The sequence below is a fragment of the Pinus tabuliformis genome, chromosome 9, assembly GCF_031772625.1.
Source record: "Pinus tabuliformis cultivar Carrire ecotype Pingquan chromosome 9, CPIR1, whole genome shotgun sequence".
Lineage (NCBI taxonomy): Eukaryota > Viridiplantae > Streptophyta > Pinopsida > Pinales > Pinaceae > Pinus > Pinus tabuliformis.
In genome coordinates this window covers 89,015,805-89,040,939 of record NC_142307.1, presented here as the reverse complement: position 1 = coordinate 89,040,939, position 25,135 = coordinate 89,015,805, and the positions used below count along the sequence as shown (strand labels likewise).

The following is a 25,135-nucleotide window of genomic DNA, read 5'->3' as shown; positions in this document are numbered from 1 at the left end:
CATAATGATAATTATAGAAATCTTGGCCACTGGCATGCAAGGCTGCTCATTAATAGACTCAACAAACTAAACTCTAAAGCACACTCGTGAGGCTAGATCTGGTCTCTGGGATCAGACTAGAACTGGTCTCGGTCTCGCCCGGTTCTCCATAAAGACAAAATAAATAGATAACTCAGAATGATCCCACTGCTCTTATCCCCTTTTATAGGCTTGATGGACTCCCTAGAGACTTTATTTATCAGACTAGAACTGGTCTCACTCAGTCTCGCCGGTTCTCGATAAAGACGAAAAGACGAAATAAATAGATAACTCAGAATGATCCCACTGCTCTTATCCCCTTTTACAGGCTTGATGGACTCTCTAGAGACTTTATTTTATTATTTTCCCTCCAAAAACTAAAGCAAATACCATGGGCAAATACCACCCAAAATAACATAGACATATTCAGTACACTTTAACCCTATCCAATAAAAAGAATATTACAAAATTATATATAATTTTAGTAGTTTAATAATATGTTATTTTGGATATTTAACTATAATGTTATATAAACAGTTTATAGTTTAGACATTGCCAAATTTTGAATTGAATACGGATATGGAGGACAATGCAGGGTCTGGATGCTCATCACTTGGGTATAGAGCATTCATGGAGCATGGTCCTTTTAAACCCAGGGGACACAATGGCGAACTTCTATGGAGAAATAAGCACTCTTGGAATACAGGTAATAACTCTATCTATATGTTTTTTCTTGGATTGATTAACAACTGTTTGAAAAACCATGTACGGATGACATTTATTATGTGCAATCTTATTGATGACAGAAACAAATATGCTATATTTTAGATAGCCCAGTTGGTGTGGGGTTCTCTTATTCCAACGCTAGTTCGGACTACCAGTATTATAATGATGCAAACACTGGTATGTTATTTATTGTCCATACTTTTTTTCTTTTAGATTGCTGCAATGAAATATATTCTTAAGATTGATCATGGCGACTGTAGTTGCTGGGCAATATTGAATAAGATTAAAACTAAACAAGAAGTGTCAAATAATGCAGCTCAAGGCAACCTGGCTTTCCTTTTGAATTGGTTTGAGAAATTTCCAGGATACAGGTGTGTAGATTTTAACATAACAAGGCCGAGTTATGGAGGTATGACTCAACGTTATTTTTTAACATCTGTAGACTATGCCTACTTGTTCTTTTAAGTTGTTTAAAACTATCCATGTTGGTTGTTGTGTATCTTGTTTAACACTGACTATGTTGGTTGATGTAAACTTGCAGGACACCATGCCTCAATTAGCAACTCTTCTGCTGGAGCACAACAAAAAGTCGAACATCAAGCCCATTAAACTGAAAGGAATCGTTGGTGTCTCTCATATCTCACAATAATTTTAGGATTCTTCCAATGGTGTAGATTTTGTTTACCTAAAGTTCATGTGATTATGGCATTCATTAACTACAAAGGGTCAACCAGGACAACTGTCAAAACGAATGTAACTAATGAAAAGGTTAAAGGGTTTCATTTCTAATCGTACTATTGGGCAATCTCCATTGAACATGGGTTTTGATTTCTATTTTAAGCTTGCTAAGCTCAAGGTCCAGCTTGAAATGTAGCTCCATTCCATGTTAATCTTGTAAAACGTGGGTTTTTCTTTCTATTTTAAGCTTGCTAATCTCAAGGTCTAGCTTGAATTGAAGCTTCATTCCATCTTAATCTTGTAAGGCCTGTACTAAGGGTAAAATCACCGAGGAGATTTAAGTAGATGTTTGTTTTCAATTCTATTAATTCATTTATTGAAATGTAAAATATCATGTTGTTGAGAGAATGTGCATTTCACAGTGAAACAACGAGTTTTTGCTTAAGGGGATTTTGTTTTTATCGTTAAAATCAAATCTAATTTATCTGGAAATCTATTAGGGCTTAATCCTTTGTACTGACATTTGCTTTGCCCCTAATATTGCTTGCAGATGGACGATCTTTTGTTGGACATAGATATCAGCATCAACAATGACGAATTCTTGTGGTCGTATGGTTTAATTTCAGATAAAACTTACAAACTAACACAGTCTGCGTGCAACAATTCCAAAAGTTGAGGGAAACTTATGTTCTTGACAATTTGTCTGACTTGCCAACATGTTTCCAGCGAGGTGAAGAGTGAATCTGGAAATATAAATTTGGAAGATGTTACCTTACTTAAAAACAGCGATCACAGAAACTTCATAACTTCATTGATTATTTGCTTGATTACATCTTCATTTATATAGGAAACTCATAACCGTTTCTGGTAACCAATTCCTAACTACTCACAACTACATCTTCATAACTAATTCAGTTTCTACATTATTCTCACATCCTCCCTTAATGGAGAAATGGATTTTCTACAATACCTAACTGATTTCTAAAAACTTCAAATTTGATTTTACCAAGGGGCTTAGTAAATATATCAGCCACATTATCCTTGGTGTTACAAAATATCAACCCAATTTCTTTGGACTCAATTTTCTCACGTACAAAGTGGTACTGTAACTCAACATGTTTTGTTCTAGCATGGTAAACTGGATTATGTGCTAATTTGATAGCACTCTGATTATCACAATTAATACATGTTGCACCACTTTGCGCTTCTTCAAGATCAGCAAGAACTCTCCGCAACCAAATAGCTTCACAGGTGGCATTGGTCAAAGCTTTGTACTCTGATTCTGTTGAAGATAAAGAAACAGTTGGTTGTTTCTTACTACTCCAAGATACGACCCCTGATCCAATATGAAATGCATAGCCAGAGGTAGATCGTCTGTCATCTGGATTTCCTGCCCAATCTGAATCAGAAAAACCTGTCAGTACAACATCAGATACATCAGTATACATAATACCAAGAGTCACTGTTCCCTTTAAGTATCGGAGAACTTTCTTTGCAGCATTCCAGTGATTTCCTGAAGGCTTAGCCATGAACTGACTAAGGATACTGACTGAGTATGCAATGTCTGGTCTGGTAGTGGTGAGATAGTTCAAACTTCCCACTAACTGACGATATAATGTTCCATCTGCCTCTTTCGAACCATCTTCTTTGTACAACTTTGCATTATGTTCTAAGGGAGTTGACATAGCTTTACAATCTGTCATATTGAACTTTTTAAGAATCTCCTTTGTATATTTGCTTTGAGTAATCAATGTTTTACCAGTTTCTCTCCATACCTCAATGCCTAAACAGTAGTGCATTTCACCCAAATCTTTCATTTCAAAAACCTGTGACAACTGAACTTTAATTTCTTCAATTAACTTGTGAGCACTGCCTGTTATAATGAGATCATCCACATATAAAGATATTAAAGCAACATGTCCTTTTTCATCTTTCTTAACATACAAGTTAGGATCATTTTTGCTTTTCACAAACCCATTCTGAAGAAAGAAAGTATCAATCTTTACATACCATGATCTTGGTGCCTGTTTCAAACCATACAAGGCCTTTCTTAACCTGCAAACCAGATGCTCATGTCCCTGTTTGACAAACCCTTCAGGTTGAACCAAATAAACTTCTTCCTGTAAATCACCATTTAGAAAAGCAGATTTGACATCCATTTGATGTATATTCCAATTATGTTTTGTGGCTAAGGCAATCAGTAATCTAATTGTATTCAACTTAGCTACTGGTGCAAAAGTGTCTTCATAATCAATGCCCTCCTGTTGAGCATATCCTTTTGCTACTAATCTTGCCTTAAATTTATCAATTGTACCATCTGCTTTAAATTTTGTTTTATACAACCATTTGCTTCCAATTGGAACTTTATTTTCAGGAAGTTCCACTAATTCCCATGTTTGATTTTTCATAATAGAAGCATACTCATCATTCATAGCATTAATCCATGGTTCATGTTGTTTAGCCTGCTCATAATCAATTGGTTCTTCAACATTCATTATATTAGACATTAAGGCATAGTCTCTATACCTTGCAGGAGGCCGAGTCTGTCGGGAAGACCTTCTTGGTGTGGGTGTTTCATCCATGATTCGTCGACTTTGAGGTGTATCACCTCCTTGTGATGACTCACTGCTGCTAGATGTGCTCGTACTGCCGCTATCATCCTGATCCTGTACCTGTACCTGAACCTGTTCCTGTTCCTGCTTAATCATAGTATCAAGCTTGATATGTGCATCATCATTAGAAATATGCCATGTATCATTCTTTGTATTACTTTTATCAGTCTGCTCATGAAACAATACATCACGACTTGCAAATAGTTTATGGGAACTTGGATCAAACAATTTATAGGCTTTCTGATCCGTACAATATCCAATGAAAATACACTTGATGGACTTGGCATCAAGTTTTCTTCTGTTAGCTTCAGGAATATGAGCAAAAGCAGTACATCCAAAGACTTTGAAATGACTCACATCAGGTTTATAACCATAAAGAACCTCAAAAGGAGTTTGAAAAACTAATTGCTTAGTGGGACATCGATTCTTTAGATAAACAGCAGTGTTAATGGCTTCTGCCCAGAAACCATTAGAGATGTTCTTACCTTGCAGCATACTACGAGCAGATTCCACCAAGGTTCTATTCCATCGCTCAGCAACACCATTTTGCTGAGGGGTATGTGGCACTGTGAACTGTTGTTGAATTCCATTAGATTTACAATAGGTGTTAAATGCCTTTGATTTATATTCACCCCCTTGATCAGATCTGAGTATTTTAATGCACTTTCCTGTTTGTTTTTCAACCATATTTCGAAATTCTTTAAAATACTCAAATATATCACTTTTCCTTCTAACGAAATAGACCCAGGTATATCTAGATCTATCATCAATAAAAATAACAAAGTATAAAGCACCACCAAGAGACCTAGTTTGCATAGGTCCGCATACATCAGTGTGAATTAATTCAAGAATATCATACTTCCGTTTCTCAGTATGAACAGGAAACTCTTCTCTATGCTGCTTACCAAGTGCACAAGCTTCACATGGTAAATGTTCACACTTCATCTCAGGAAGACCTTCAACCATTGTTTTCCTTTGTAACAACGATAAATCATTGTAATTAAGGTGCCCATACCTGTGATGCCATAATTCTGTTGTCGATGTCTCTTGAGATGTCAATGCAACATGGCGCTCGACTGTCACATCCAATCTGTACAATCCTCCAACTCTGGTACCTGTAGAAACAACCTTGTAGTGGTCCTGAACATCTTTCACTATACACCCCAATTTACCAAATTCTACTTTTAAATGATTATCAATGATAGCGGAAACAGATAGCAGATTCTTTTTAAGAGCGGGTACATACATCACATTATGAATCTGTCGCATTTGTCCATTAGGTAAGTACACATTTACTATGCCATAGCCTTGAACTTTAAGTGACCTATCATCTCCTAAGTAAATGTGTGTACCATCAGATTTCTCAAAATATTTATCAAACCATTCTTTATTACAAGTCATGTGTGTCGATGCACCAGAATCTATAAACCAAGTATTCTCATCATCAGTTTCAGCAGACAATGCAGCATCAGAAAGAAACAACTTAAGATTTTTAAATCCATCATTCACTGAGGTGTCTCTGTTTATGTAGTTTCCATTATGCCTGTTATGTCTTTGATTTGATTCATTATTCTTTCTCCTATAGCAATCTTTTGCCAGATGTCCAGGTTTTCCACAATAATGACATACAATGTTCCTTTTAACATAAGAATCAGGAGGTGCCTTACCTTTCTGCTTTGCTTGAAAATGGCCTCTGTTTCTGTCCCATGATCTCCCTCGGAATGGTTTTTGGCCTCTGGCAGTCAAAGCCAAATCAGAACCATTTGACTCCAATTCAAATGTTTTCATGCGCTCTTCTTCTTGAAGAAGAATTCCAGCCAATTCTTCAAATGTAGGAGGTGTCGGTCTAGCTGAGAGAGCTGAAATAAAGACTTTATAGTCGGGGACTAACCCCTTTAAAGTAACAGTTACCAAGTCTGTACTAGAAACCTTTTCACCAATATCACCAAGCTTATCACTAAAGTCTTTAATTCGGGAAACAAAGTTACTAATGCTTTCATTGACATCCATTTTGATAGATAGCAGCTTTGTTTTTAAAAATAAAATACGATTTGCATTAGAAGTCTCATACAAACTTTTAAGAGTGTCCCATGTCGCCTTCGAAGTTTCACAGTCCCGAATGTGAGGAATAATATTGTCCTTCACTGACATACGGAGCAGCACCCTTGCTCTTACTTCACGCTTCTCCCAATCTTGAGGGTTAGTAGGAGGTTGAGGCTTGGTCTCGTCACCTTTTACAATCGACCAGAGATTGTATGCCTCCATTACTGTGATGATCTTAAATTTCCAATTTACATAGTTTTCTCCATCAAGTTTTGAAGACTCATTTAAATAGGAATCTGCAAGGGGATTAGCCATTTCTCCACCAATGACCAAATTCAATCCAACAGGAAAATAAAACTCTACAACCTCTGCTATCAAGTAATTACAAGATTCCCCTTCTTTTTCCTTCAATAATTTTATAACACCACAAAATTTCAAACTGATTGTTTAAACCTCACACAAAAAAAAAAACACAACTGCCTGAGAAATGCGACTGCAGGCCTCACTGACGTCAAGAAAACCGGGCCGACTGAAACAAAATATGACCACGGAATCTGAGTACAATAGTTACAGATGATGAGGTGGAGCAATCAGTGCAAAAATTATAGATTGTAAAACGGATCAGATGCGCCAAGCAGCAGTTATAAACCGGTCTACAGAACGGAATTTTGGAGAATTACACTCAAGACTTTCAATTTGGAAGGAGCCCGTGCTTAAACAAACAAAACGTAATTGGTAATTGGAACACACAGCAAGCAGCAACCTTTTGTCCACACGCAGCAAGCAAGCAGCAACCTTTTGTCGTCCGCCTCAGCCTTTTGTCCACACGTAGGTCCACACGCAGCAATCGCAGGGAGTCTTCCACCAACACGACTCCGCCTCACAGCTCTCACGCTGCACCACGTCCGCAGGGAGTCTTCCACCAACACGACTCCGCCTCACGGCTCTCACGCTGCACCACGTCCGGCTCTCACGCTGCACCACGAACTGGCTCTCCCACAGCAAAAAAAATGCACGCAGAAGGATTACACAGCCTCTCACGCAACAACTTGGACTCACGCCTTCGCTTCAGGCCAGACTCACTGCCCTTACTGCTCTGATACCAACTTAAAAACAGCGATCACAGAAACTTCATAACTTCATTGATTATTTGCTTGATTACATCTTCATTTATATAGGAAACTCATAACCGTTTCTGGTAACCAATTCCTAACTACTCACAACTACATCTTCATAACTAATTCAGTTTCTACATTATTCTCACAACCTTGGGGTTATGTTTAAACGTTGGAGGATCCCAGACGACGAGATCTAGAAAACCAAGGAAATATAAATTTGGAAGATGTTACCTTGGGGTTATGTTTAAACGTTGGAGGATCCCAGACTACGAGATCCAGAAAACCAAGGAAATTTCTACATCAAGCAAGTCATTTACTCATCATAAATGCAATTAGATATTGAGATTGATTAATCAATATGTGGTGGCATTGATTTCAACCAATGTTGTTTCAACTAGACCTAATTCATTATGATTGATCTCTGTTGTTGTTTGACAAGTTGAACATACATTCAATAATATTGACCTCTGCATAGACTTCAAAATAAACCAATATCTGAACAAGCAAGAGGTGAAGAAGGCACTTCATGCAAACACTAATCTGCATTGGGAAGCTTGCTCTCGGTATGTTATATAACATCTATATATTTGTTTGCTTTTGTATTTAGGAATATGTATTTTTATTTCATTACTAAGTAATAAATAATTTCAAGAAAAATGCAATATAACATTTATATATTTGTTTGCTTTTGTATTTAGGAATATGTATTTTTATTTCATTACAAAGCAATAAATAATTTACATCAAGAAAGATGTATTATGGAGCCAAAATGATGCAGGAGCATTCAGCCCAACAATGTCATTGTATTTTAGTAGACATAGGGAGTCTTATGTTTTATGGAAGTTGGTTTCCTAAGTATTGAATTAACGTAAATATTTAGGCCTTTGAGTAATTTTCAAAGAGAATAGGAATTAATTAGATATTGTGAGACATATTTATAAATGTTTTCGAATGTAGGTGAACATGAGAGGATTAGGATTAGTTAGAAACTAGTTTAAAGAAACTGTTGAGCAACTGAAAAGTAACTGAGGAATAGTTCCTCAACTGTAAGGAAATTGCTAATAATGTATTGAAAGATAAAGGTTGAGGAGGCTGGATTGTAAGCCTACAAGCAGAGTGTGAAGCAAAGGCCACTAATTATAATAATCAGGCCAGAGAGACAGAGTCTCAATATGTAATCATGTGTTTTATATTTATATACAGAGAATTCGATCCTGAGTGTAAGTGTGTGATTCTAATATTGAATGATGTAATCAGAGATTTGCATAGTTTATATATGCAGGCAGAGCTGAGGCGAATACACAGAGGAGGAGGAGAGACAAAGGATCGTAAATGGCGTAGAACCAAATTGGAGAACCCAAGTGATGCTATGGAATGATCGGGAGTAAGAATTCACAGAATTAAGTTCAAGCGGAAGTGAATTGAGCAGCGGAAGAGCGAAAGGCCGAAACTTTTGAAAAAACCCAAGAACCACAGCAAACACTGAAAACAGCGTAAAATTTAAGTGAAGCGGAAGAGTGGAGAAGTGAAGAATCAGCGCACAGTAGCCGTTGGATCTTTATGATCAATGGCCAAGATTAGATCGCATCAACGAGATCCTTATGGAGATATCAGAGTCAGGCCTTGGGCAGTTGCGATAAGCGATCGTCGATTGATCGAGGACCATTGGATCAGAACTATATCAATGGCTGTGATGTAATCGCAAATTGGAATTCGGCAAAGGGTAAGCGACAGCGGACAATAGAAATGCGATGTTGCGATGGCCGATACGCTGATCACCGATGAGATTGGGATCGGGGAAGGAATGCGACATGTGATGAAGGCGGACTCGATAAGGTTATAGGCGCAGTTATATAGTACTTGGAATCCAATATTGTGTTATCACATATCGGATACAAAGGAGGTCTGTGTTAACGAAACCCTGCGGAGGAGCGCTTGCGATTAGCGATAAAGGTGTATCTCGATAACTGTGTAGAGGCCATATAAAAGGCAGAAAATGTATGTTTATGCGTATTTACTTTGTAAATGGTTTATAAAGGAAAATAGCGCCGATGGAAGGTTTTATGTGTTAAATTATATGTAAGTCCAACATTATCAAAGGATATAAGGGTTTCATGTGATAAGTGCTATGTAACCAATGTTAAAGAGGGGAAAAGTTATATATATGCGGTTAAAGGGATCTTGAAGGTTTAGAAGGGTGAATAAGTCTCGATATTAACATTAATGAAGGTTATGAAGAGTTTTAAAGTCCCGATAGGATGGACTTTAATGAAAGGTTAAATAAAGTCATATGTAAAGGCTTGAGGGGTGATTAAGACCCGATAAGTGTATATGGACTAGGGGTTAGCCAAAGTTGGGCATTAGTAAATCATTCCGCATATGAACTTATTAAAGTGAACCTTAACTTTAATATTATAGATTTGACTCAACAGAGAGTCTAAAATTCCTGGGGCAAATATATATATATATGCATAGTTATATGCATATTGTGGGTATATGTGGGGTAGCCCCTGCGTCAGTTGGTATCAGAGCAAGTTAAAGCTCTTTGAAGAAACTTAGAACAGAGTTATGTGTTAAGACGTTTGTGTAGGCAAGAGGAGATCAGATTTTAATCTGATAAATAGCAAGCACATAGAGGTGATGTGCAGCAGAACTTGCAGATGCAAGAAGACAAGAGGACAATCCATTCAAAGTGCAGGAGAATGGTGGAACAAGATCATGCAGAGATCTTGAAAGGTGAGATGACATGTTTTGTTTTGATTTGATTTGAATATTGGAGAGTTGTGGTCTTTATATTGATACACATGTGATAGCAAAGGAAAGTGAGAGGATTGCAGCAATCTAGAGCAAGGAGTGCTCAAATTGGTTTCAGCGGAAAGAACCAGAGAAATGCTGACAGACTAAGCTCAGAGGAGAGAAACTTAGTGAGGCATATGTAGCAAGAAGGAGACTTGTTACTGCAGAGGTAGTGTTGCAGCTCACAAAGGCAATTCCATAAAGGATGTGGGTAGAATTGCTAAAAGATGAAGAAAGTTGGTAAGAGTTTCTGAGTGAAAGAAGAGGTGGTCAGAACCTAGTATTTTATGGTGATTGAAGTACAAGAGCACAATTGTGTTCGTAGAAGAGGTAGATGAGTTGAAGCCTAGAAAGAACAGAGAGAAGTGCTCAAAGAGGTTCTAGAGATAGAGAACCAGTGCTTGCCAAAAGGCCAAGTTCAGAGGAAAGCTTGGTGAGGTGAGTGGCAACAAGGAGGACTTGTTGCTGCAGACGCGTAGTGCAGCTCATAGTGAGTGTGAGGAACTCATATAGATAAAGAGGATGATGACTAGTGAAAATCATAAAAGAGGTTCTGAAGAAGACCACAGCGGAAGAAAAATGAAGAAAGAAGATGCCAAGGCAAATGGCATATGGAAGCAGTTGACTAATGAAGAATATGAGAGGGAGAACGCTGAGAAAATAGTCCATCATGAAGTACGAATGGAACTGTTATAGAAGAAAGAGGAAGACCACAGTAGAAGAAAGATGAAGAAAGAGGTTGCCAAAGCAAATGGAAAGAGGATGAGTCAAGAGGAAATTGACAAGGAAATTGTTGAGTTAAAAGAACAACTCAATATATTGAGGATGATGCTTGAGGAAAATCAAAGAGTAGGTTGGGTCCTAAAGAAGAAGCCAGTGAAGTGGCATAAGTTGCAGAGGAGACTACAATAGAAGCAAGTGAAGAGCCTGGTGGAAGAACTCAGGGAGGCTGAGTTGGAAATGAAAGAATCCATTTGTGAACCAGATCAGGGTGAAGTTCTGGGTGAAAAAGTAGAAATCATTGATGATTTTCTGAACCGTTGGACAGACCACAGTAGGATGTAAAACCTTGTATTGTTGAATCTAATAATTTTGATGTGATCACAGGTTTTACAAAGGAGGATGAGCAATCTTTTGAAGCTGTCAAAAGTATGGAAGAGCATCTTTCAGAAGATGAAAACTCTGAAGCTAAGAAGGATGGAGAATGTCTCTTAAATGAGAAGAACAGTGAATTATTACAGCAAAAAGAATTTAGTAATGCATTGATGTTTGAAGCTGTGACAACACAGGAAGAATTTCTTGTGAAAGGAGGAATCATAAGTAACGATGAAGTACTTATGAAGTGTCACAGAGAAATTGAGTTGCTGGAGTATTTACTGGGAAATTCAGAGTATGACAGTGTGATTGCAGAGGAAGGAGTTCACTACAGTGAACAAGGACAGGAAGACATCATTGGAGCAGATGATGTGGAGGAGAGACTAGCTGACAGTCTCATGAATTCTTTTGAGAATTCAAAACAGCACACTGATGTGCTGACAGAGGAGGAAGAATTAGAGCAGCAAACTAAGTTGTTGCCAAAGGAAGAAAAGGCACTGAGGCCTTATGTTTGGGATTTTAACAATTGTTTTATGAGTGCAGGTTTAGTTGCAGACGCTGGAGGAATTTTGGCACAGATGAGCAGCCAAATAAAAATGAAAGAAGAAGATTCTATGGAAGAAATTAATCCATGGAACAGAGATGTTCAATTGTTGGAGAAAATGTTGGAAAGTCATGATTCAATGCAGAAAGGGATAATCATGAAAGAGAGTAAGGATGTAAGGGCGGCAGTAAGGAACCAACAACAATTTGAAAAGTTAGTGGACAGTAGCAACAACCTGAAGCGGAGAAAAAGAGGTAACAGTGAATGGTAGAATATGGACTAGCCTAAAGATATGCTAGAGATGGAGATTGAAGAGTTATGGTAGTTAATGCTGAAGCAGTCCATATGGAGGAGGTTGACAATGACAGGAAGGATGGTCAATCAGAGTATGAACCTGATTGACAAGGAGAGAGATAAAGCAAAAAACAGCAGACATGCAGCAACAACAAAGAAGCAAAGCATTTGGGCAGTTGCAAACTAAAGTTTGGGACCCTAGAGGTTTCTTAACAACATATGAGGACAAATGATCACGAGATCATAAATATTTTCTACCTTGGGAGTCTCATGCAGGAGCATTCAGTCCAACAATGTCATTGTATTTTAGTAGACATAGGGGGTCTTGTGTTTTAGAGAAGTTGGTTTCCTAAGTATTGAATTAATGTAAATATTTAGGCCTTTGAGTGATTTTCAATGAGAATAGGAATTAATTAGATATTGTGAGACATATTTGTAAATGTTCTTGAATGTAGGAGAACATGAGAGGATTAGGATTAGTTAGGAACTAGTTTGAAGAAACTGTTGAGCAACTGAAAAGTAACTGAGGAACAGTTCCTCAACTGTAAAGAAACTGCTAATAATGTATTGAAAAGAAAAAGGTTGAGGAGGTTGGATTGTAAGCCTACAGGCAGGGTGTGAAGCAAAGGCCACTAATTAGAATAATCAGGCCAGAGAGACAGAGTCTCAATATGTAATCATTTGTTTTATATTTATATACAGAGAATTCGATCCTGAGTGTAAGTGTGTGATTCGAATATTGAATGATGTAATCAGAGATTTGCATAGTTTATATATGCAGGCAAAGCCGAGGCGAATACACAAAGGAGGAGAAGAGATAGGGGATCGTAAATGGCGTAGAACCAAATTGGAGAACCCAAGTGATGTTATGGAACGATCGGGAGTAAGAATTCACAGAATTAAGTTCAGGCAGAAGTGAATTGAGTAGTGGAAGAGCGAAAGGCCGAAACCTTTGAAGAAATCCAAGAACCACAACAAACACTGAAAACAGCGTAAAATCTAAGTGAAGTGGAAGAGCGGAGAAGTGAAGAATCGGCGCCAGTAGTCATTGGATCTTTATGATCAATGGCCAATATTAGATCGCATCGGTGGGATCCTTATGGAGATATCGAACTCGGGCCTTGGGCAGTTGCGATGAGCGATCGTCGATTGATCGAGGACCATTGGATCAGAACTAGATCAACGGTTGCGATCTAATCGCAAATCAGAATTCGGCAAAGGGTAAGCGATAGCGGACAATAGAAATGCGATGTTGCGATGGTCGATACACTGATCGCCGATGAGATCAGGATTGGGGAAGGAATGCGACATGTGATGAAGGTGGACCTGATAAAGTTATAGGCGCAATTATATAGTACTTGGAATCTGATATTGTGTTATCACATATCGAATACGGAGGAGGCATGTGTTAACAAAACCCTGCAGAGGAGCGATTGCGATTAGCGATAAAGGTGTATCTCGATAACTGTGTAGAGGCCATATAAAAGACGGAAAATGTATGTTTATGTGTATTTACTTTGTAAATGGTTTATAAAGGAAAATAGTGTCGATGGAAGGTTTTATGTGTTAAATTATATGTAGTCCAACATTATCAAAAGATATAAGGGTTTCATGTGATAAGTGCTATGTAACCAATGTTAAAGAGGGGAAAAGTTATATATATGCGGTTAAAGGGATCTTGAAGGTTTAGAAGGGTGAATAAGTCCCAATATTAACATTAATAAAGGTTATGAGGAGTTTTAAAGTCTCGATAGGATGGATTTTAATGAAAGGTTAAATAAAATCATATGTGAAGGCTTGAGGGGTGATTAAGACCCGATAAGTGTATATGGACTAGGAGTTAACCAAGGTTGGGCATTGGTAAATCATTCCGCATAGGAACTTATTAAAGTGAGCCTTAACCTTAATATTATAGATTTGACTCGACAGAGAGTCTAAAATCCCTGGGGCAAATATATATATGCATAGTTATATGCATACTGTGGGTATACGCGGAGTAGCCCCTGCGTCAATTGGTATCAGAGCAAGTTAAAGCTCTTTGAAGAAACTTAGAACAGAGTTATGTGTTAAGACATTTGTGTAGGCAAGAGGAGATCAGATTTTAATCTGATAAATAGCAAGCACACAAAGGTGGTGTGTAGTAGAACTTGCAGATGCAAGAAGACAAGAGGACAATCCATTCAAAGTGCAGGAGAATGGTCGAACAAAATCATGCAGAGATCTTGAAAGGTGAGATGACATGTTTTGTTTTGATTTGATTTGAAAATTGGAGAGTTGTGGGCTTTATATTGATACACATGTGATAGCAAAGGAAAGTGAGAGGATTGCAGGGATCTAGAGCAAGGAGTGCTCAAATTGGTTTCAGTGGAAAGAACCAGAGAAATGTTGACAGACTAAGCTCAGAGGAGAGAAACTTAGTGAGGCATTTGTAGCAAGAATGAGACTTGTTACTGCAGAGGTAGTGTTGCAGCTCACAAAGGCAATTCTATAAAGGATGTGGGTAGAATTGCTAAAAGATGAAGAAAGCTGGTAAGAGTTTCTGAGTGAAAGAAGAGGTGGTCAGAACCTAGTATTTTATGGTGATTGAAGTACAAGAGCACAATTGTGTTCGTAGAAGAGGTAGATGAGTTGAAGCCTAGAAAGAACAGAGAGAAGTGCTCAAAGAGGTTCTAGAGATAGAGAACCAGTGCTTGCCAAAAGGCCAAGTTCAGAGGAAAGCTTGGTGAGGTGAGTGGCAACAAGGAGGACTTGTTGTTGCAGAGGCTTAGTGCAGCTCATAGTGAGTGTGAGGAACTCATAGAGATAATGAAGATGATGACTAGTGATAGTCATAACAGAGGTTCTGAGGAAGACCACAGCAGAAAAAAAGTGAAGAAAGAAGATGCCAAGGCAAATGGCATATGGAAGCAGTTGACTGATGAAGAATATGAGAGGGAGAAGGCTAATAAAATAGTCCATTTTGAAGTACTAATGGAACTGTTACAGAGGAAAGAGGAAGACCACAGTAGAAGAAAGATGAAGAAAGACGTTGCCAAAGAAAATGGAAAGAGGATGAGTCAAGAGGAAATTGACAAGGAAATTGTTGAGTTAAAAGAACAACTCAATATATTGAGGATGATGCTTGAGAAAAACCAAAGACTAGGTTGGGTCTTGAAGAAGAAGCCAGTGAAGTGGCATAAGTTTCAGAGGAGACTACAACAAAAGCAAGTGAAGAGCCTGGTGGAAGAACTCGGGGAGGCTAAGTTGGAAATGAAAGAATCCATTTGTGAACCAGAACAGGGTGAAGTTCTGGGTGAAAAAGTAGAAATCATTGATGATTTTCTGAATTGTTGGACAGACCAACAGGAGGATGTAAAACCTTGTATTGTTGAATCTAATAATTTTGATGTGATCACAGGTTTTACAAAGGAGGATGAACAATCTTTTGAAGTTGTCAAAAGTATGGAAGAGCATTTTGCAGAAGATGAAAACTCTGAAGCTAAGAAGGATGGAGAATGTCTCTTAAATGAGAAGAACAGTGAATTATTACAGTAGAAAGAATTTAGTAGTGCATTGATGTTTGAAGCTGTGACAACACAGGAAGAATTTCTTGTGAAAGAAGGAGGAATCATAAGTAACGATGAAGTACTTATGAAGTGTCACAGAGAAATTGAGTTGTTGGAGTATTTACTGGGAAATTCAGAGTATGACAGTGTGATTGCAGAGGAAGGAGTTCATTACAGTGAACAAGGACAGGAAGACATCATTTGAGCAGATGATGTGGAGGAGAGACTAGCTGACAGTCTCATGAATTCTTTTGAGAATTCAAAACAGCACACTGATGTCCTGACAGAGGGGGAAGAATTAGAGCAGCGAACTAAGTTGTTGCCAAAGGAAGAAGAGGCACTGAGGCCTTATGTTTGTGATTTTAACAATTGTTTTATGAGTGCAAGTTTAGTTGCAGATGCTGGAGGAAATTTAGCATAGATGAGTAGCCAAATAAAAATGAAAGAAGAAGATTCTATGGAAGAAATTAATCCATGGAACAGAGATGTTCAATTGCTGGAGAAAATGCTAGAAAGTCATGATTCAATGTAGAAAGGGATAATCATGAAACAGGGTAAGGATGTAAGGGCAGCAGTAAGGAACCAGCAACTACATGGTGGAAGTAACCAACAGCAATTTGAAAAGTTAGTGGACAGCAGCAACAACCTGAAGCAGAGAGAAAGAAGTAACAGTGGATGGCAGAATATGGATCAGCCCAAAGATATGCTAGAGATGGAGATTGAAGAGTTATGGCAGTGAATGATGAAACAGTCCATATGGAGGAGGTTGACAGCGACAGGAAGGATGGTCAATCAGAGTATGAACTTGATTGACAAAGAGAGAAAGATAAAGCAAAAGACAGTAGACATGCAGCAACAACAAAGGAGCAAAGCATTTGGGCAGTTGCAAACTAAAGTTTGGGACCCTGGAGGTTTTCTAAGAACATATGAAGACACATGGTTAGGAGATCATGAATATTTTCTACGTTGGGAGTCTAATGCAGGAGCATTTGGCTCAACAATGTCATTGTATTTTAATAGACATAGGGGGTCTTGTGTTTTAAGGAAATTGGTTTTCTAAGTATTGAATTAATGTAAATATTTAGGCCTTTGAGTGATTTTCAATGAGAATAGGAATTAATTAGATATTGTGAGACATATTTGTAAATGTTCTCGAATGTAGGAGAATGTGAGAGGATTAGGATTAGTTAGGAACTAGTTTGAAGAAACTGTTGAGCAACTGAAAAGTAACTGAGAAACAGTTCCTCAACTATAAAGAAACTGCTAATAATGTATTGAAAAGAAAAAGGTTGAGGAAGCTGGATTGTAAGCCTACAGGCAGAGTGAAGCAAAGGCCACTAATTAGAATAATCAGGGCAGAGAGACAGAGTCTCAATATGTAATCATTTGTTTTATATTTATATACAGAGAATTCGATCCTGAATGTTAGTGTGTGATTCGAATATTGAATGATGTAATCAGAGATTTGCATAGTTTATATATGCAGGCATAGCTGAGGCGAATACATAAAGGAGGAGAAGAGACAGAGGATCGTAAATGGCGTAGAACCAAATTGGAGAATCCAAATGATGCTATGGAATGATCTGGAGTAAGAATTCACAGAATTAAGTTCAAGCGGAAGTGAATTGAGGAGCGGAAGAGAGAAAGACCGAAACTTTTGAAGAAACCCAAGAACCACAGCAAACACTGAAAACAGTGTAAAATCTAAGTGAAGTAGAAGAGCGGAGAAGTGAAGAATCGGCGCACAGTAGCCGTTGGATCTTTATGATCAATGGCCAAGATTAGATCACCTCGGCGAGATCCTTATGGAGATATCAGACTCGGGCCTTGGGCAGTTGCGATGAGCGATCACCGATTGATCGAAAACCGTTGGATCAGAACTAGATCAACGGTCGTGATCTAATTGCAAATTAGAATTCGGCAAAGGGTAAGCGACAGCGGACAATAGAAATGCGATGTTGCGATGGCCGATACATTGATCCCCGATGAGATCGAGATCGGGGAAGGAATGCGACATGTGATGAAGGCGGACCCGATAAGGTTATAGGCGCAGTTATATAGTACTTGGAATCCGATATTGCGTTATCGCATATCGGATACGGAGGAGGCTTGTGTTAACGAAACCTCGCGGAGGAGTGATTGTGATTAGTGATAAAGGTGTATCTCGATAACTGTGTAGAAGCCATATAAAAGGCGGAAAAGTTATGTTTATGTGTCTTTACTTTGTAAATAGTTTATAAAGGAAAATAGCCCAGATGGAAGGTTTTATGTGTTAAATTATATGTAAGTCCAACATTATCAAAGGATATAAGAGTTTCATGTGATAAGTGCTATGTAACCAATGTTAAAGAGGGAAAAGTTATATATATGCGGTTAAAGGGATCTTGAAGGTTTATAAGGGTGAATAAATCCCGATATTACCATTAATGAAGGTTATGAGGAGTTTTAAAGTCTCGATAGGATGGATTTTAATGAAAGGTTAAATAAAGTCATATGTGAAGGCTCGAGAGTTGATTAAGACCCGATAAGTGTATATGGACTAGGGGTTAGCCAAGGTTGGGTGTTAGTAAATCATTCCACATAGGAACTTATTAAAGTGGAACTTAACCTTAATATTATAGATTTGACACGGCAGAGAGTCTAAAAGTCCTGGGGCAAATATATATATGCATAGTTATATGCATATTGTGGGTATACGCAGGGTAGCCCCTGCGTCACAAAAGGCAGTGACAGAGAATCACCCTCCTCCCACAAAAAAATTAGCATTTCTGCTTTGTGCTATTTAATTTTTATTTTTGAGGTTTAACTGTTGAATTTTGATTATTGTGATGCATAGATTTTGCAATAGCTAACACTAAAAATTGGATTTAGGAAATTCCTCTCTGATCAAACAAATAGGGGAATCAATGTTATATCAGTTCTCTTTGATCTTCTAAAGGCAGGTCTACTCATTACACTTTACAAGGAAATTGTGTTTTTGAAAGTATTATTAATAATTCTATATTATGTTCCAGCATTGGATTTACTGAAAGTCAAATGAAACCTACAGTGGAGATCAAGATTCAAAGGTGCCATTCACAGCAACAAGAACCATTGCCAGTAACATGGCCAAGGAGCTTAACTTATACACAGTCATTCCATATGGTCCTTGGTACAATCATAAACAGGTAAACTCTCATCTTTTTAATCTAAGAACTCTGATTATAAGCATTTAGGTAGATAATGCTGATTAAAATTCAAAATTGGGCAGGTGGCAGGATGGACTCAAGCATATGGACATTCAGTTAAAGGCAAAATTGAGAGTATTTTGACTTATGCAACAGTCAGCGATGCAGGACACGGGGTTCCATAGAGTAAACCGTTTGAAGCATTGACTCTATATAGATGTTTTATCAGAGCATTGCCTTGGCCTTCTTCAAAAAATAGCCTCGAGTGCAAAGCCAAATAGACTAGATTATTCCTATAAATATGTGTACCTTGTAGTGCAATGCGAGATGCATAACTTCATTTGTTAACACTGCATTGACTTTGTACAGAGCTTTCAACGTTCATCAAAGGATTGCCTGTGTCTTTTTCAAGAGATGGCCTCTAGTACAAAACCAAATACACTACATTATTCTTATACAAGAAATATTTGTACCCTGTAGGGGAATGCCAAATGCATTTCTTTATATGTTAATGATGCTTGCTCAGATGTTGTTCATTATTGCTGGCAGTGCTTCCTTATGGATTTAGCATTTCTTCTAAATTTCCAAACTTAAGAGTACTGCATAAGCACTGCCAGAGGTTTTGTACAGCGCTTTCAACGTTCATCAAAGGATTGCCTTTGTCTTTTTTCAAGAGATGGCCTCTAATACAAAACCAAATACACTACATTATTCTTATACAAGAAATATTTGTACCCTGTAGTGCAATGCCAAGTGCATTTCTTTATATGTTAATGGTGCTTGCTCAGATGTTGTTCATTATCGCTGGCAGTGCTTCCTTATGGATTTAGCATTTCTTCTAAATTTCCAAACTTAAGAGTACTGCATAAGCAACCCAATAGATTCAACCCTTCTAATCCATTGAAACCCAAGCTTAAAAATAATCATGCCTTCACAGTAATGGTAGGCGAGAATAACCTAAGAACAGGGGAGAGAATAACCTAAGAACAGGGGAGGCGACCAAGCTTCGTCGCATATCCAAAAGAGAACAAGATGCAACTAGGGCCAAAGAGATGAACCCAAACACAATCATCTCTTCTCCAAACCCAGTTTCCTCGGGTTGTATGCCATCTATGGCACGCGTGATAGCAAATGAGTTTATGAAGTTATTCACGAAGTTTTTCAATTATAAAAAACCACCTTAATCTTACTCTCTTGTGATTGCATTGGAAATTTCGTACTTCCTGGAAATCTCAATTCCATGCATAAAACAGTTTCTTAAAACATGGGGATATGTGAAACGTTTTGTTTATGAAATTTACAAACATGGAGATTGATGTTTCAGCTAATCCTCTATTTAGAAATTCCTTGTACTTTATTGGACAAAGTGGGATCAAGGACCATGTTTTTCCTTAATCCCCTACAAAGTATAACAAGCTATGTCCCAAGTGAAATGATTCCCCATAATCATAATCTAGAAAACAACAAAGAAATCCCTTCTTCAAGTGAAATGATTCTCATAACAGACAAATCCCATGTCCTTTTCTGAACCATTGGAGTTGAGAGCACTATGTTATTCCTTAACCTCTGCTATCCATATCCATAGCCATATAATACAAACAAGTTAGTCTTTCCCAAACTCCAAAAGGAATATATCATGACAGAATCGAAATACATCCATAAAAGGGAAGCCTTGTATAATTGATTTCCATCAATTGTGCTTACACCCTTGCTCCTTAAGAAGTTATCTATGGGATGTGACACTAGAACATCTCTGATAGATTATTTCAAGTCAAATTTTATTTTGATACGATATATATTTCATGTTGATAACAGAATACAACACAATCTATAATCCTTGTCTTCTGTAAAATAGCTGTTGATTTTTATTCCTGGTAACAGAGTATAATGCAATCTATTATATTCATTGATTTCCGTCAGTTGTGCTTACACACTTGCTCCTTAAGTTATCCAGGGGATGTGACACTAGAACATTTCTGATAGACTATTTCAAGTTGATTTTTATTTTGATATATTTCGTGTTGTGAATGGAGTACAATACAATCTATAATCCTTGTCTTTTGTAAATTAGCTGTTGATTTTTATTCCTGGTAACAGAGTACAATGCAATCTATTATCCTTTGTCTTTTGTAAATTAACTGTCGTGTACCCTTCGATAGAAGCGATATAACCAATATTTTATATTAATCACATTTAGATTTTGAATTATGAAACCAAAAAGACGAACGCCAATAACCATAAATTCACTTAATTGTGATATCCATTCATGTTAAGCTATTGCGCATATTCTTTAATAAATTCAAAATACCAACATAGATGAACACTTCAGTCCGATATAAGTGCAAGTATATACAACGCAAAGAGTGATCAGAGTAACACCGCTGCCATGTAAGAGTAGCAGTATTTAGTAGCTATCATAGTCTATCAGTCTGCAAGTGATAAGGACTTTCAGATCATATGGTCTGCTTTAAACAACATTTACACACTAAAACTAAAATTCTGTTAATTCTTTTACTAATAGTTGTTCAGCTGCTCCACACGCATGCCAATTAACACTGATATAACAAAATTTCATGAGAAAGAGCTTGCCACGAGGTATTGTGTCAGAGAGTGAAGAAATATTAGAAGTGCCGAGGTAATTGGAATGAGTTGGTGGTGTTTGGACACTTTGGACTGGTGATTGGGAAGATGAGGTTGAGCGGTTGTATCAAGGTTTGTGACATTAGATGGTAGAGGTGAGTGGGGAAATGGCAGTGGAATAGTGAAGGGAGGTTGAAGTGGAGGGATGTGTGGCGGAGTTTGTGGTAGTTGGAATGAATTGAGAGGTTGATTGGAAAGATGAGGTTGAGAGGTTGTATTAAGGTTTGTGACATTAGAGTGGCGGAGGTGGGTGGGGAAATGGCAGTGGAATAGTGGAGGGAGGTTGAGGTGGAGTGATGTGGTGGGGAGTTTGGTGGTGATGTCGTGGCATCTTGGGAGTGGAAGGAGGCTGGGGTGGACGGGTGAGGGGAGGAGATGGCTTCACATATGAGGGTGGTGGAAGTGGGTAACGAACCTGAGAACCAGAGGGAGGTGGTGGATTTTTGTAGGGTGATGGTGAAGGGTGGCTAATAGGAGTTTTAGCATTTGTTGGTGGTGGTGGTGCAAGAGGATTTTTGTAGGGTGGCAGTGAAGGGTGGCTGATAGGAGTTTCAGGCTTTGTTGGTGGTAGTGGTGCACGCGGTGATGGCCTGTGATGAGGATGGGGTCTATGGATTGGATGCTTGTGTGGAGGACTGGGAGGTGAAGGGGTGGTAGGAGAGGGGGGAGCAGGTTTAGACCCAGAAGCAGGTGGTGGGGATGACAGTTGTGGGGATGGTGTAAGTTTTGGTATTGGAGAGCCACCATAGGAAGGGGAAGTAAGTGGTGGGGGTGATAGTGGTGGAAACAGCGGAAGTTTTGGTTTTGGAGAACCGCCATAGGAAGGCGAGTTAGCCTTTGGAGGGGCACTACCAACTTTAGGTGGACTGGCAGTAGGAGGTAGAAAGGGAGAACCAGGCCCAATTGGTGAAGAAGCACGAGGAGTACTAGGAGGGGGTGTGGCTCCTCCTACCGTGGGAGGTTCATCTTTACAAGGTGGGTAATGCAGTTTTGTAATGAGCTCAGGATCCAGAGGAACAGGAGGAAGAGGAATGCATTTGGTAGGACTATGGTTGTTGCTAGTAGGGACCCCTGAATGCTTAACCCTGTTGTGGTCTCCATGAGCTGGCGTAGGCCTAGTGACTGGAATGCTATAAGATGGGGGTTTTGCTGCAGAAGTTGCAGTAGATGGTATTGTTGAAGCACTCGAAGGAACAGTGGGCATTGCTTCTGCAAAGCTTCTGCCCACTGCTTTGAGGCCTCGAGATAAAGCTCCTAAAGATTGAACTGGCAACTCAGAGCTCTCCAATATTATGCCATGCCTAGAACCCAATTGCAGTGCATTGCAGGCCGTTGCAGGTCGACTCATCCTATAAGCAAATGGCCCAACATAGTACACAGCTCTTTCTCTGTAGACTCCTCCAGCGCTAGAGATAGTAGCACCTGAGCTACCATTCGCAATATCAGTAGGTATATAACAATCCATGTCAGTGCTTCTGACTAGTTTAACGGTGCATCTTCCATCTCCGTGAATTTGGAAGTCGTCTTCCTCCACAATGATCGAGAATACACCATTCTCATCAGTGGATGCCCAAAAAGCAGCATTTGTGGACCCTCTGGAGTATTCCAGACTGACCTGCGCTCCTGGTTACAAACATCTCTCCTATTAGCAAGAGCAACCAACTAAAACATGAACGCGAATCAGTAGCAATAAAGAAACAAAGCCATTGACAATGGACGTGTAATTCAACTCAGATGACCAGTCATTGAATGCAAATATTATGAATGAGATCAAACTTGGAATACTGCTATACAGTGGAGAACATATATCTACTTCGACATCACCCAACATAAGGAAGCCAGAGAAGATTCCTTGTTGGGCTATGAGAAACAATGATATCTCAGGCACTACGAAGCACATACACCCGCATATTCATACCCACATTCAAAATATATTGACAGACGTTACAAATACAAATCATGATAAGGCCATAAAATTCCCAAACATTGCTACATCGCCATAAATTCAAAACTGATGACCAGAATGCAAGGACTTGAAACTCAAGATATCAGAAGCCCTCTGAGCTATGAGAATCACCAGTCTATAAAATTTTTTCGGTTTGCAGTTGCGGACCCTCCTAAGACATAGTGATGACGTAGGTATATGAAAAGCAGAGTGTTTTATGCCTTACCAGTTAAAAATAAAATATGCAGCAAGTGTATAACATGCAAACAAGAATAATGCAGGGCAGGAAAGTAGAGATATAACAGTACACGGCAGATGTTATTGGACTAATACACAACAACAAAGTGAATATAACAGTTGACAACATTGTAGAATAAATAAGCAGAACGTAAATATACCTGAAAATGAACTTCAGCCTGCTAAAATTTGCATCCCAAATATGCAACACACCAAACAGAGACTCCAGCGCTAAGTATAAACAAAAGCAATAACTAAACTGAAGCTAGCAAGAACTTTCAGGACCTTATCTGACTGAGAATGGTCGTTGGGGTCAACCCTATAAGACCAACTTTCCAGAACCAACAGTTCCAGGAGGTTACTATCATTAGCACTGGACAAGGACAAGTATAAGATACCAATGAACATAAAATTCCCCCTAAAAATAAACATCAAGAGCTGCAAAAGCCATCCAACTGACACTCACCATACATGAATTCTGTAAATTTGCAATGAACATGTGCAGACACAAAAATTACAGAACAACAGGTGCTGAATGTAGTTAAGTTAACAACATTACCAAACCTTAAAAACACCCACATAGACAAACACATCCTTGGTCAGCAATTCTAACACTGAGCAAAAGCCAAAATGCAGAATGTGGGTCAGAGAATAACCCAACTCAATACCAAAAACTTCAATAATCAAAAAGCATATATACACTCAGCGCTGTCAATCCCAAAACGTTGTACAATGAGTGGCTGCAACAAAAGCATTGGCATACATTCCAGACATGTATATACATTGTTTATATACTATTTATACCTGCAAGGGGTTGGCTAAGAGCAGACAGTGTACCCAGCAAGCACTGATCACAGAATACCATGCCAGTGACCAGGGAAGTCTTGGGTTCTCCACAGCAAACTCCATCATTCCATAACACTACATGAACTGCAAAGGCCACCATGACCAGACACAGTGTTCTTACAGAAGACTCCATCACCACCCTCATCACTTCTGTGACTCCAAACCTCGGCCCTCAAACCTCTATTTCAAGAAGCAAGGCAGCAGCAGCACTATTCCCTAAGCCCAACCCGTGAAGGGTAAGGTGTAGGCACCCCTGCATGCCCACCGTACGTTATTTTTCATTGATCATTATCATATAATATACCTGTTGATATCCCGAGGAAAAGAAAAAGGAATCAGCTTTTTCTTTAACTGCCACCCTTGCATGTACTAAACAATAGCCATATCAGCACTGTTATTGAGGATAAAGCATGGATTCATCTATTCATTATTCTCCTAATGTCTCGTTTTCCTTGTCAAGAAGTGGTGTTTGAAATAAGTGTACCATTTGGTCTTAAATTGGTGATTCAAAATGTAGCATGCAGCTCCAGGGACCTTATTTTCAGGATTATCCAAGCCCCCTTTAGTAGCATATAGTTCCAGGGACCTTATTTCCAGGATTATCCAAGCCACCCTCTCTGGACTGTAAACATTTTCAATCATGTCTCTCGTGGTAGGTTTGTACCTTATATAGATTATAGTAATCTATTTAAGTTAGTTGCTGATGGAAAGTTGGGTAAACTTTTTTTGAAAATCATTTAACAAATTCCACTAAAATACTTTAATTTAAAAAAATACAAATACCAAACATAACACTAAATAGACAAAAGGAAGAGTCTTCTCTAGAATAGT

The 25,135-nt window shown here is 38.5% G+C and overlaps 1 protein-coding gene and 1 pseudogene across 1 annotated transcript; one reads left to right on the top strand and one right to left on the bottom strand.

Annotated features, from left to right (window-relative positions):
- Window positions 1-648: 648 nt before the first annotated feature.
- On the top strand, window positions 649-18,917 carry LOC149147234 (serine carboxypeptidase-like 46; annotated as a pseudogene).
- A 2,032-nt stretch (window positions 18,918-20,949) lies between these two features.
- On the bottom strand, window positions 20,950-24,579 carry LOC149147233 (uncharacterized). The gene is made up of 2 exons (XM_089441473.1): window positions 24,263-24,579; window positions 20,950-22,899 (listed from the first exon to the last, which is right to left on the bottom strand). Exons 1-2 carry the CDS (start codon window positions 24,447-24,449, stop codon window positions 21,509-21,511), a joined length of 1,578 nt encoding a protein of 525 aa, XP_089297599.1. The 5' UTR covers window positions 24,450-24,579; the 3' UTR covers window positions 20,950-21,508.
- Window positions 24,580-25,135: the final 556 nt, after the last annotated feature.

Coding starts and splice junctions, on each gene's coding strand:
- LOC149147233 (XM_089441473.1), bottom strand. CDS start 24,449: ATGAGGGTGGTGATGGAGTCTTCTGTAAGAACACTGTGTCTGGTCATG. Junction 22,900..24,262: donor TCTTAGCCAACCCCTTGCAG/GTATAAATAGTA, acceptor GTTTGTAACCAG/GAGCGCAGGTCAGTCTGGAA.